General features: G+C 44.7%; 1 protein-coding gene across 1 annotated transcript; it reads right to left on the reverse strand.

Moving 5' to 3' along the window:
• Positions 1-249: 249 nt before the first annotated feature.
• LOC127305142 (non-specific phospholipase C6) lies at positions 250-2,314 on the reverse strand. Its single transcript, XM_051335519.2, has 2 exons — positions 972-2,314; positions 250-713 (listed from the first exon to the last, which is right to left on the reverse strand). Exons 1-2 carry the CDS (start codon positions 2,242-2,244, stop codon positions 412-414), a joined length of 1,575 nt encoding a protein of 524 aa, XP_051191479.1. The 5' UTR covers positions 2,245-2,314; the 3' UTR covers positions 250-411.
• Between the last annotated feature and the right edge of the window lie 11,400 nt (positions 2,315-13,714).

The following is a 13,714-nucleotide window of genomic DNA, read 5'->3' on the forward strand; positions in this document are numbered from 1 at the left end:
CACTCCAAATTAATGAAGCTAAACTTGATTATGTCCATAACTTGAACTCGTACACCGATTAAACAATAAACTTCAACAAACAAAGCAGCACATGTAATCATTAATTTTGCAAAGATAGCTATCCTCCGCAAATCATCGTTATATACTCCCTATATACACTACATAATATGTTCATCCGTATCAAAATTCAAGGAAATGATCCGCAGATGTGCACTCTACAATTGAAAGTGAATAAAATTAGGTATCACATTGGCAAAAATAGCTCTATTGCGAAGGCTGTTGTACGCCCCTATCCGGTTATGAATATGTTACATGACATCTCATATATCAGTGATAATATTTCACAATTTTTTTGCGGGTATTCACAATATATATTGTAGTGGCTAGCATGCTAAGTAGAGTTTATCTAATTTAAGGACTGCGGGTAGTTCCTTTACTTGTCAAAGACGGTCTCATAGTGACAATTGCAGACTCATTTGCACCCAATCGCCTGGCCTGCTTGCTCGCCTTCAGAAAACTTGTGATGGATCGTCGCACGTACGCGTCGGCCTGCTTCACGGTCATCTTCTTCTGGGTCTCCTGGGCGAAACTTGTCAGCATGTAGTCGCCGTTCAGGAAGCTCGCTAGCTCGACGAGCTCGCGCTGGAAATCCGAGAGCAGGCCGTGTTCTTTCGCCGGGCGTGTTCTCACAAATGGGACTTCTGGCAAAGTCTCTGCAATAGCAACAGAGTTTCTGGATGATTTCTTCGGAAATTCAGACTAAATTTTATTAAAACAGAGAGCATCCAAATTAAGTGAAGTACAGTTTCTTCATTCAGATTCTACCGAAATTCGGACAGTAACATACGGACTATAAAATACCTTTAAATCAATTCAGGTTGTAAGCAGCGATCAGCATCCAATTCAGAAAAGTGTGACTATGAATGATTGAACATTTTGTTCATCTCAGAGTCGAGAGATGATGAATATACCTGGGCAGTCTGTTCTTGGTTCATCGAGCTGGGTGAAGATGTGCTCGAAGGTGCCAGCCCATTCGTCTCTTTTGGTGAGGAAGCCGGATTTCAGGTTGAAGATTTTCTTGATGGTGGCCGGGATAGAGGAGTGCTCGTACTCGGATGTCGGCGTCGGCCCGTTTGGCGGCCGCCCGACCACCGTCCCCTTCTTGATCCACGGCGAGATCATCAAGGTGGGCACCCTGACCCCGAGGCGGTCGAACTTGAAGAAGAAGGGCACTGGTCCCCTGAGGCCGTCGGGGCTGGGCACGCCTGCGACGGGGGTGGCGACGTGGTCGTAGAAGCCGCCGTGCTCGTCGTAGGTGACGAGGAGCAGCGTGGTGTTCCACTGCGGGCTGGCGCGCAGCGTTTCGTAGACGTCCTTGACGAGGCGCTGGCCGTTGGCGACGTCGTGTGCCGGGTGGTCGTCGTCGGCGGGGGTGCCGGTGAGGTCGAAGTAGCGGGGCTCGATGACGGAGAGCGGCGGGAGGACGCCCCTGCGGGCGTGGGATCTGAAGGTGGGGTCGTAGAGGTGGAGGCTGGTGGCGACGTTGCGGACGGTGCGGAGGCGGCGGTAGAAGAGGACGGTGGGGATGGTCTTGAAGTAGACGGCGAAGGGGAGGCCGTCGGCGGCGAGGGAGTCGAAGATGGTGCGCTGCGGGTAGCCGGCGAGGAGGCGGAGCTTGTCGTGGGCGATGGCGCCGTGGGAGGTGGCGGAGTAGAGGAAGAGGCGGTTGGGCTGGGTGGGGCCTGGCAGGGAGGAGAACCAGCGGTCGAAGACGGCGAAGTCGGCGGCGAGCGCGGAGAAGGCAGGCAGGAGGGACGGGGTGAAGCCGCGCATGACGTCGGAGGAGAGCAGGGTGTTAACGGAGAGCGCGGAGCGGACGAAGCCCGACATGTTGGGGAGGTCGGCGGTCCCGTTGGGGCGGGAGCCGAAGACCTGGTCGAGGACGTCCTCGAAGGAGTGGCCGGGGTCGTCGGGGACGACGAGGGGAGCGTCGGCGGAGACGCAGACCGGGGGCAGGGAAGAGTTTGTGGGATCGACGTTGCACTCGGCGCCGGTGAGGCCGTCGATGGGGAGGCCGAGCAGGCGGCGCATCCAGCCGAGCATGTGGTCGAAGGAGCGGTTCTCCAGCGCCAGAATGACCACGTTCTTGATCGGGCTCTCTCCGGTTGATGCAGATACATTGGCCGCCGTGAACACGAGCAGGAGAAGCAGCAGCAGCGCCGGCATTCCCACCGGCGGCGCCATTGCCGTGGTGAGTGAGTGAACAAAGCGGAGGAAGAAGGGAAGGGAAAGTTGGGCTGGCTTCCTTTTGGTGGTATTCGGCCCAGTTCATGAATATTGTAGTGTGTCGGGCCCATGCATGTAAATCCAACGGACGAATCACGAGAGAAGGAAAGATGACAGGCCAGCAGCTCCCTCACGAGAGGTCGGTTTGGGATGTCTCGTAGCGTACATGCACATGGTGGCAAATTTCTGGCCATGGCGTGGTTAGCAAGTGGTCGATAGATTAGTGGAATCATCGATCAATCGCGATCCAGTTCCATGTCCGGAATGAATCTGACGGATGCATGATTACCAACAACTGATCGAGCTGCGACAGTTCCATATGCATCAGATTCAGACTAGAGGAAACAAGCATGCATGTCGTTTTTGTGTAGCAGCTTCAGGCCTAGAGAAATAAGGTCCTCCTCTACGCCAACGGCATGCGTACGCCGACGGTCGTTACTCGGAGCTGCTCCGGCGAGGCCGTACGCCAACGGTCCCGATATTTGGCCGTCGGCATTCGCCACGGCCGTCGGCGCAGCGCGCCATTCCTGTAGTGACGAGAGTTGTCCCGTCCATTCTTAGCACCAGTTTTATGTTCTAATTCTCTGAATCAGCGCTGCAGAAAGAATGTGGAACAAGATCGAACATATAAGACTAGTCACAATGCATAGTATCATATAGAGTCATGCGTATGATACTTCTACATGTTACTATATCCACAATGCATAGTATCATGTAATCGTATCATAGACTTCTTATATTAATTGATTTGTAGAATCTTAATGCAAATCTATGTACAAATGCATTTAACATTAAATTTTCTAGTATTACGTGCTATGATACATTAGAGCAATTCCAATAGTATAGCCAACTGCTGGCTATAACAAGATGTCATATCATTTGTAGTCATCATATAGCTAACATGTATAATAGTTGGCTATAAGAATGTAGTACTTTACTAATATATGGTCCACCTTTCACTCTCACAAAGTGTCTAGGAGCACGTGCAAGAGCTGGCTATTGCATAGTAGCCCACCTCTCTTCTCTCTCCTCTTCTCTCTCCTCCAACTCATCTAAAATATATTATTTAATGTCTTATAGTCAGCTGACTGGACTCTATTGTACTTGCTCTTATCTACCTATGATACTACAACCCTCTCTCTCATCTTTAATTGCCCTGCCACATCAGCTTTTTGCATGCATGAGATGCATGATATTACCTATGATACTTCCATTGTGGGTAGTCTAAGAGTGAAAAAGAATACTACATGAGAAAGCTCCATCACAAACTTAGATATCACGTTCTAATCAATGGTTGATCATATTCAATGCTACTACTCTCTCTTAGTACTAGCAATAAATTATACCATACATAACATTGATCCCTACTTAATTCCACAACATGTGAAACTAAGCCAGGTGGCACACTTGAGCAAACCACACATAGTTTGCTAGACCATGCAAAAGGCAATGCAATGTAATGTTCTTGTCAACATGCGTAAACCTGGTCTCATCCTATCTCAGACTGTTATATGGCTCTTTAATTGTTCCCGATATCTCATATTCTCAAAGTTTCCTATATCTCCTTTGTTCATTTGTAATCCTTTCCTCGTCATTGTGTGCGGTTTACACCTATCTAATATGCTAACTCGGTGTTCCAGACATGTAGAAATGAATCAAACAATAGAGCATGTTGCGTGCTCAGGCAAACAAAAAGTGGTACATATAGAGGGCAAACCATTATGCAGACAACTGAAGGTAGGTAGGTGGTGCATTCACCTTTTCTGCCCTTCAATTGATTCCCACGGGTCTATATATAGTTAATTGATGTGTTGACTAGAGATATTAAGCAAGTAGCATATTTGATGGCTCAATTCTTTCCCGAGCGTACATTTGAGCACTCAGCCTCAAATACGACATGTTCGATTGAATACACTTTCATAATTAGCTTGATAGTTTAATTCTCTGCTTACTTCATACTTTATAATTGTTAAAATCCGGCCAAACTCGTAATTGAGCATAGTCTGTAAGGAGTTCCATATATGCAGAGAAGACATTTCTATGTCTTAATTAGTCAGCAGAAAAATATGATGCTTCTCTCTAATAACAATATTTAATCATATTTCAAGTTTTCCCTCATTATTCATATGAAACTTTAGATCCAAAAAAAATCCTTTATCATTCTGTCGGACAAAGATTTGACCATCTGTATGAAAGGAATTGCTTGAGCTCAAAAAATTGTAGTCATATCACTAGATTTATCAATGTGCATGTATAACATGATGGTCAAGATATCATATATCTAAAACCAGTGGTGGAGCCAGCATGTGTTAGGGTGTCCTAGCACATTTTTGAGTGAGGAAAAAAGGAAAATCTAACAAACCTAGCTCATAAATACACAAGATTATCTCGGTTTCCTAACCCTATGTTTTTCTAGATCCACCACTCCTACAAATAATGTTAGGTCTTACTAGACGTGCAACTTGGATCAGAAGAAATGTAAATTAATCGTGGTTTTCTTGATTCATTCAGATTTGACGTACTTGTGATTTTTCTATCCTTACATGTTATTATTTCTGATCTTTTTATACATTTCCTTTATTCTTCGTAACCATGAAAATAATAATGTGTAATTCCGCAGAATCGGCTTAAAGAGAAACGAAAGAGTTGCATGAGACAAATAGAGATTGACAAAACTGAAAAAATAATAATCACGGACCGTATTACCATCATAGACTCATAGTTGCGATTAAGATCAGGAGTAGATAGGATGATTAAATAGGCCCAACAATGTAACATTTCAGTGGGGGCGGTGATTCACAAGTGGTGGAGTCAATCAGGCTAGCCATGTGTGAATTCACCCTAAAAAAAGCCATGTGTGAATTTTATGGTTGGTTGTCGATCCTGTGAGCGATTTAGAGCGAGAGAGAGGGGGGGGAGGGGGGGGGGGGGGGGGGAGGTAGTGAGGGCGAGCGAAACAATTCTCTCAACTTCTCGACAGTCATATCAATTTTAAATTTGATGCTCCATAGACTAGTGTACACGTATATCATGTATCTACACTTCCCCTAAGTTCAATTTTCTTCTAATATTTTTTTTTAATTCAACACTGAAACTGACTAATCAAGAGGCACGAGGACCGAACACTACATAGGAGGCATGGGCCCTGTGGCCATCTTCCAGTGTGTTGGCAAACTGAGGATTATGGCTATAATCCCATGCAGCCACAAATGTTCAAGCCTGAAGATATACATCGATGACTTTCGATCGCAAGATCCAACTAGAGATGCTGCAGGAAATGTTCAACCACAACAATGCAATGCTCTAGGTCCTACACATATCGTGATGATCCGACGACAAAAATGTCTGGCGTGTGCACAGGTGCAGCCAAACACAGTGATCTACCTTGTAAGAAAAATGGACACTAAACCAAATCAATGTTACAGTTTCTCGGCATCATTGATCTTCTTTTGGTCCTAGGTTTAATTCACCACCAGTCTAGCTGTGTCAAATCGGGTGTTCAGTGTCCTTCTAGGTTCTGGCTGGTAGAGCAGAGGACTGAAAATCCTCTTTAGTTTAGCGCGTTGGACTCTAAATCCTTGCTGCGCTTGCTGTGGTTCGAATCCACCTCAGAATGAACAATGAATGAATGGGGGTGGTCAACCAGGTAAGACTGTGCCCAGGAGAGAAAGGACTAGGGAGGCGGGAGCCCCACTATTCCTGATGTATCTTATTCCCTTAGGCTCTTACATCTTTTTGTCTCTCTCAAGCTCTTTGCTTATGTGATCACCACACTTTAGAGCTACTGGCATGTTCAAACAATCTAGGACGACTTAACTTGTTATCTACACTGGTGAAGCCGGCGTGGCATATATAGGATGAAAAATATTTTAAAAACTTATCAGAAGAAAGCATTGATCACAAAAAGGAAGTCGGTAGAGGTACTTTCAGAAGGAGATGAAGGGTGTGATGATAATTAATACTCCATCCAATTCATAATACGTACTAATTGTTAAGACGAGTGAATAAACACACTAAAATGTATATAGATACATGTGATTCAGTGAAAAATATTATGAATTGGATGGGAGTAATTACTCTTAGAGCATCTTCATTTTGATTGACCGAGTCTAGATTCGGTCCTACAAGGGAGATGATGAGTGATATAAAGAAGAAGGTATGGGTGTTTAGATAAGAAGAGCCGTTGATGCTTCTCCAGCCCTACTTTCTTGTTAGCTGGAAAGCTAGAGACATTGCCTCAAGTTAACTAATACTCCTATTGTTCTAAAAAAGTTAGAGACAGCCTCATCACTGTTGGTTAGGACTTTACATGTGAAGACTACATTTATTATACATCTTAATTAGTCATTGCAAAATATGGTGCGTGCTTTTTTCCGATAACAATATTTAATCACATGTCATGTTTTCGTGGTTGTTCTTATGCTACAATAGATCCAAAATGTTAGTCATTTATGTTTTTTTATCGGAGAGATATTTTGACCATCCACAAGAAAAAGGAATTACTAGAATTCAAAAGGTTTTATCTTTTTGAAATGAGAAATTACCCAACGCCGGTCCTGAGATTTCGAGGGCCCTGAGCGAGAATAAAATTTCGGGTCTTAATATAGACACCACGATAGCAATAATGAATATATACGTAAAAAAACGTTTTGCAAATAACATGTAAATACATCCAAACACAATAGCACATCTACTAATTTATATATATTACCTTAAAATTTTCTTGTAGCCACCTCTTTTGCTCTTTTCCTTTTAGCGTGATCAGATGGACCCTTTCTCAACGAAGACGATTCGACGAACTGACCATAAAATATTCAGAATTAGAGAAAAAATATTTGGAAATAAAAGTCGTGAACGGTTACCGACGGCGGACGGCAATGGGATCGCTGATCAGTGTGGGCAGCCGACAGTGTTGTGCGTGGTGCACCGCTCGCTACGTCTATGGGGTGGTTAATGTGAGAGATGATCTCCATGAGATCGATCGGAAGATCAATCCCTGCCGGAAGATTGCTGATTGGTGTAGGAAGAGAACACGAGTAGCGGGAGATCGATCCCTGCCGACGAAGTGCGAGGTGGAGAAAAGTTCGTGAACTACTCTCAATCAAGGCTGCGTGGAATACGAAACGAATTACGAAAGTAGCTAACTAATCATCTACTCCCAGATCGGTGGATCGGTTCTGACGTTATTATTTAGACTTTTAGTCCAGCACGTTCACGTCAAGGTTCTCTAGTCAGGCCACATGTTTTTTCTTTCAGCTAAACATAGTTAGATAGGCTCGTATATATACATGTACGTATATCTAGGATTGGGCCCCCAGATTTTTGGGGCCCTGGTCGGCCGCACACCCTGCCCACCCATCAGGACCGGCCCTACCCGGCCTCTACATACAACAAATAAATGCATACAGCCTTGATTTATTTCATTTAAAAACCAATGACATATGGATAAAACCTGACTCACGGTACAACAAAGTGTTTTTTTTTTTTTGAACACGAGAGGGGTCTCGAAGGACCCCGACAGAACCATTTATATTAAAATAAAAAGTGTACACCTTACATATTGATCCAAAGGAAACAGGAAATTACAAAGTGGTCCCTGTCTTTTGCAGAGAAGACCTCGAACATCTGATGGAGAACGCAATCGGAACCAAAGTCGATCCTGCACGAGCACCTCGCCGCCACCGGGGATGACACCACTTGGGACGGCGAAGTTTCCATGGAAAAACTCCATGGACGCCGAGAGGAAGGACTGCTGCCTCCCTATAGGCACACTGGCCGGGAGGAAAGAAGGTTGCCATTCAACCAGAAGAAGCAACGGTGGTAAGAAGACCGCCAATCGACCAAACTGGTGGGCGGCGTAGCTCCTGAAGGAGACCGCCCTTCGACCACCAGCATGGGCGGCGTAGCTTCCCACGAACCATTGCTGATGAGCACCTCCAACTGCAGACTCAACAACAGACTGGGAATCCAACTCGAAAATTATAATCACAAGACCTGGAAGTTGAAGCTTCACCAGATTTCCTTCAGATCTGCCTAGAAGCTGCTTCTTTTTTTCCTCTTCTTCACCACCACGGTGACCTCGAGAATGATAGTCCAGAAGCAGGCAGCCCCCAAGCACCTCTCGATTTGGAACACAGGAAAGGAGAGAAGTGAGCTTATTTAGGCTGCAATCCAAAGATCCACCACCCCCAGTCACCTCCCACCTCGGAAGGGGGCAGAAGGAGTGGACCGGAGCTCCACTCATGCTGCTCACAAGCATGAGAGCTAAGCAGCAAACATGCATGAAGCCAAACGCCACCAAGGACAAACTCAAGAAGCTACACCTAGCTACTACTGCACAAGGGTGGGACCCTCGCCCTGCTCAACGCCGGCAAGCCGGAGAAGAGAGGGGAGGGGCCAGCGGCCCCGGATCTGGTGGAAGAAGAGAGTATGGAACGGGAAAGGAACTAGAGGAGAGGGCAACGTGTTTGTTTACTCGGAGGTAGTGGACTGTCAGTACAACAAAGTGTTGGCGACGGATTTCCAAAACAAGCACATGACCGCGACGGATCCGTACTCCACCGATTCACCAGCCAACCCCACAAACATTCCTTATTCGATGATACATGGGTCCTTCGCTTCAAGATCGTGGTACGCGTAGCAGCTGGCGCAAAGGGTCAGGCCGTGCTTTGAGATATGTGCCACAAACTGATCTAAAGATTGGCCTTAATTTGTGCGTCCCGATTCCATATGCTCCGCCAATCACTTTCTTTTTTAATCAAAGGCCAAATACCCGATGTTAAATTAATGACGTTTCGGCGACAAAGATATAAGGTGATGCACTCAGTTTACAAAACACACCCACACACTCACATGGACTACCAACATAGCTACAACCGGAATCGAACATCTGTCACGACCCTTACGAAGACTACGTAGACTCGGAGAAGAAACCGGACAGCAACAACGTCGGGTCGGAGCTTACCCTAGAGTGAACCAACGAACACACACGCCGTCAACAGAACTCCCCATCGCAATCACCGCCAGCATCGGCCAACTGTAACATCCCAAAAATTTCAAAAAGAAAACAAAGAAATGAATTTCACTATTTCCAAATTTTGGAACCAACAAAAACTTTTATTAAATTAAGTTTGGTACATAGTGATCATGCTTATATGTTGTGATATTGCCATGATTGTTTCTTGAAGTATCTTGAAAGGATCTTAAACCCTAAACCCTAGCCTTTTCACCATCCAAGTTAAAACAAAATAAAAAGAAAATAAATAAGAAAATGGTCTATGTGTCTATGGCTATTTTTGGTAAAACTTTTACCTAGGCTTTTCTACCTTGTTTAGATGTTTTGAAAACATCAACAAACCTAACCTAGTACCTACCAACTAATTCAAGTAAGAAACAAAAATAAACTAAACACATGCATAGAGGCATATGTGGCACATAGCCATATTACCAAATCTTGCCCTATGCCTTCATACTCTACCCAAATGGTTTGAAACCTTTACCAAACCCCATCTAACACTAAATAAACCATAGACCATGTCTAAGTGAAGCCAAGAAAATGAAAATAAGAAATTAAGAAAAATGCAATTCATCACATACATGTGCTTATGGCTATTTTGCAAAACTTTGACCTGTGCCCTTGCTTGAAGAATGTTACTAAACACTTAATAACACTTTTTGAATCAAAGAAACTCAAATCAAATCAAATTTAAAATCAAATTATGCTCACATATGATAATGGTCACTTGTGCCATTTTTAAGATCTTACCCACTTTGAGCCATTCTATTAAGAGATTTCTAAACTAAACCAAGCCAAATTTTGGCACCTCATCCAAGACCTCATCAAGGTGAACAACTTTGGTGTTGACCACTTTGACCAGATCGTTGACCATTGCTTAAATTAGTCAAGCCAAGTTACAACATTGAAATAGATTCTAGATTCCCCAAAACTTTGGAATTTTCCCAAACCCTCTCCAAATCCCAAACCAATGCCACCCTTTGGTGCCAAACTTTATTTAGAACTCATCCATGAAGAAACCTAGCAAAATTTACCCACACATGATGTTTTTACCTAAGAATCCAATAGTTACTATTAGGGTACAACCACTCCAACCACAATGTACCACTACCCTTTTTCAATCTTGAGCTCATCTATAGTGCCTAGTACCTCCAACCACTCACCATGACCTCACATAGCTTTGCCATGATCACATTGAACCAAACCATGCCAAAGGACATGACATATGTCACACACTTTTTGACTTTGATCATATGTGCACACCTTAGTCTACCCTAGCTTGGCTCACCATGTCCAATACCCTTGCCTCACCTTACTCTAGCAATACCAGCCCTCAGAGACAAGGAAAAGTGCACAAGCCATCCCAATGCCACACCATGCCGCCCCCTTGCTCACCACCATCACACCACCTGCCCCTGGTCCTCTCCTACCTCGCTAACCTTGTCAAACCAGTCGACCTCATCACCCTGAACACGCCAGACATGATTTCAGGTCAAGAGGAACACGACACACGCCAGAACATGACGTGGTCACCGCGGCCAGGTCGTGCCAGAGCGTGCACGACGACGCTCTGGACACGACACGGCACGGCAGTTCCTCGCCGCCTCAGACCTTCCCCCCCTCTCTCCTTTTACACGAACACCCTCCACGACGTAAGCCAGCTCCCAGACATGGTGTTTTGGACGGGGGAGCACTGTCGCCGTCGTCATGGACGACGACTATCCGCCACCGTGCTCGGGTACACGATGATGACGACGACGCTCCTGTGCTCCATTTTCAACGCCCGGACGCCCGTCGTGTCCGCCTCGACGTCACCAACCCTACAACACCCTCGCCTGTGACGCTAGCCCACTGTAGACGCGTCGACGACGATGACCTCACCCGCACTCTCGGCCACCTAGCGCCGCTACAAAAGGGGAGCACCCCCGCCTCCATTCTCCACACCAGTCGCCTCCCCTCTCCCTCCTAAGCCTCACTGACCACCTCCCTTCGCCAATTACACCCCCAGTCGCCGGAATTTGGCCGGAGCCACCGCGCCAGTAGCTCAGCGACGCCATCGATTTCGTCCACCTCAATCGCTGCTGCGACCCTCCCTCGACTCGTCGTCGTCTCCGCCGCCAATTGCCCACCTCGCCAACCTCGCTAGATGCCGGTAAGCTCCCCATCGCGACCCCGCTGCCGCCGGTAGGGTTTTCTCTCCGGCGAGCCCTGTCAAGGAAGGTGGCGACCCACGGCCGTGCGATCCTCTTTTGATCCGACGGCTCACATCGCTGCATACCGTTTCGGTGTTAAAAACCCACTGACGCGTAGGCCCCACCAGTCAGACGGCCCGCTAAGTGCTGAAGCGTTACTGGGCTAACCCACTTATTTTCCCGCCTAGGCCCACAGTTTGAATTCAAACTTAAATTGTTTCAGTTAAATTGCATACTGATGTCAACTTCAAATTTAAATATATCCAAATCTACTTGGCCAATTTTAGTGAATTTGATGTTGTTGGAAAGCCTATGAAATGCTCTATCCAACCCCACTGGTTTCAAACCAAGATCTTTTATAGAATTCGAATAGTAAAAATAACAAGTCAGCGAGTTTCAGAATACAAACAAATTTATCAAATCAACCATAATGAGTTTTGAGGTGATTCAAATTCTCATGATTAAAATTTCAAATACTCTAATTGTTTATGCAAAAATACGATATGGGTACTGTGTATGATCATGGGCTAGAATTAAAAATTGGCTATGTAGTCAATACTAGCCCATTTGAATTAGTTTTAAACTTAGGATTTCAAATCTATGAGGTGTAGCACCTCATTTAAATCATCTTCCCAAGTGGTATGAAGTAATGTGATGACCCTGGTTGCATGGTCTCATGATTGCTCACTTGAGGATATTAAATCAAATAGGATTTAAATTGCATGAGGTATAGAACCTTATGTAAATCATGTTTTTCAAATAATAAGTGTGGAGTGTTGATCTTGGTCAACATGTGACCATACATTTTTATTTGAGGAGATTAAATCTTAACAAGATTCAATGAGAGGAAATTATTTCTCCAAACTAAAGAGAAACCCTAATCCACATTTCAATGAGAGGAAATTAATTTTTCTAACACTAAGTAAGAAATCCCTAGCTTAATATGGAGTAATGTTAGGTGATGATACTAGATCATCTTGAGTGAGCCATTCAGGCTACTTAGGCTCATTAAGTATTGATTGATGTTGTATCCTCATATTCGTTTATAGACGCTAGTACCGGAGACTATCAAGAGGAGGAGGTATTCTACCAAGAAGAAGAAGAGAACTTTGATCACTACCCCAACCAAGGCAAGCTAATAATCTTGCAAGTTGACCTTGTGCAAAGCTCTACAAGAGCAAGGCACCATTACATCTTACCTTATGCTTAATGGTCCTATCCCAAGTTTTTACTTTACAAGCTTTATTGAATTTTATTTATCAAAGTTTATTTTTGATTCATGATTCACTTGGTTTAGTATGAAGGAGTACAAGAGCATCACACTTAGCCTAGAAAGCTATAAGCTAGTTAGCATCCCCTCATGACTAGTTGCTAGTGCTAAAAACTAAAAGTGACTACTTTAGATGGGAACTTGTGAAAACCAATGACTTTGAAAACCTTGGAATGATGAGTCATTATATTGAAAGATTTTGAAGGTGAATATGACTTGTGAATGACTTGGTGAATTTTACAAAACTGATGGTTGGGTTGGGATGCGATACCATTCCAATTTTATAAGTACCCCCACAATACCTGAATCTGGGTAAGGCTTGACTGGAAACTTATGTATTTTAGTATGGGTTCCCTCTGAACAACCGTCATCGGGGTTATGCCAAAGCTGCCTCCACCAAAAGTGAAATGACGTGAAATGAGGTGAATGTCAGACCCAAGCCCTGTGCAGTTCCCAGGTTGACTGTTGGTCCTCACTGGGAGGCCAAGCACATAGGGAGAGGTGCCTATTCTAGGGTATGTAAATGAAAGGTTATGATTGATAGTTCGCGTACTGCGTACGATAAATCAGGGCCAGTTACCCCTGACGAACTATTGCAATTGTTGTGGCACAAGTGTACAACCTCTGCAGAGTTTAAACTATTCGAATAGCCGCGTCCGCGGTCATGGACAGTTGGGAAGGCCATACTGTTCCGTCATCAGAACTTTTCCAAAATATGAATGGTAACTTGTGACTTGAATTGAAAGGTGACTTTGACTTTGAATCACAACTGAGTTGTGGGAATGACACTAATGTTCCCACTTGAGTTTAGTTAGGCAATTGAAGAGTCTTTGTTCACTAAAGTGCTTATGAAATAAAACTGGCTTTATGCAAATAAACCTAGAGCTTAGAACTCCCTTACTATAGTTGATAATGCTTACACTAGTATTAGTTTCCGAGTACTTTAAAGTA

This window comes from Lolium perenne, chromosome 6 (assembly GCF_019359855.2).
Source record: "Lolium perenne isolate Kyuss_39 chromosome 6, Kyuss_2.0, whole genome shotgun sequence".
Taxonomy (NCBI): Eukaryota; Viridiplantae; Streptophyta; class Magnoliopsida; order Poales; family Poaceae; genus Lolium; species Lolium perenne.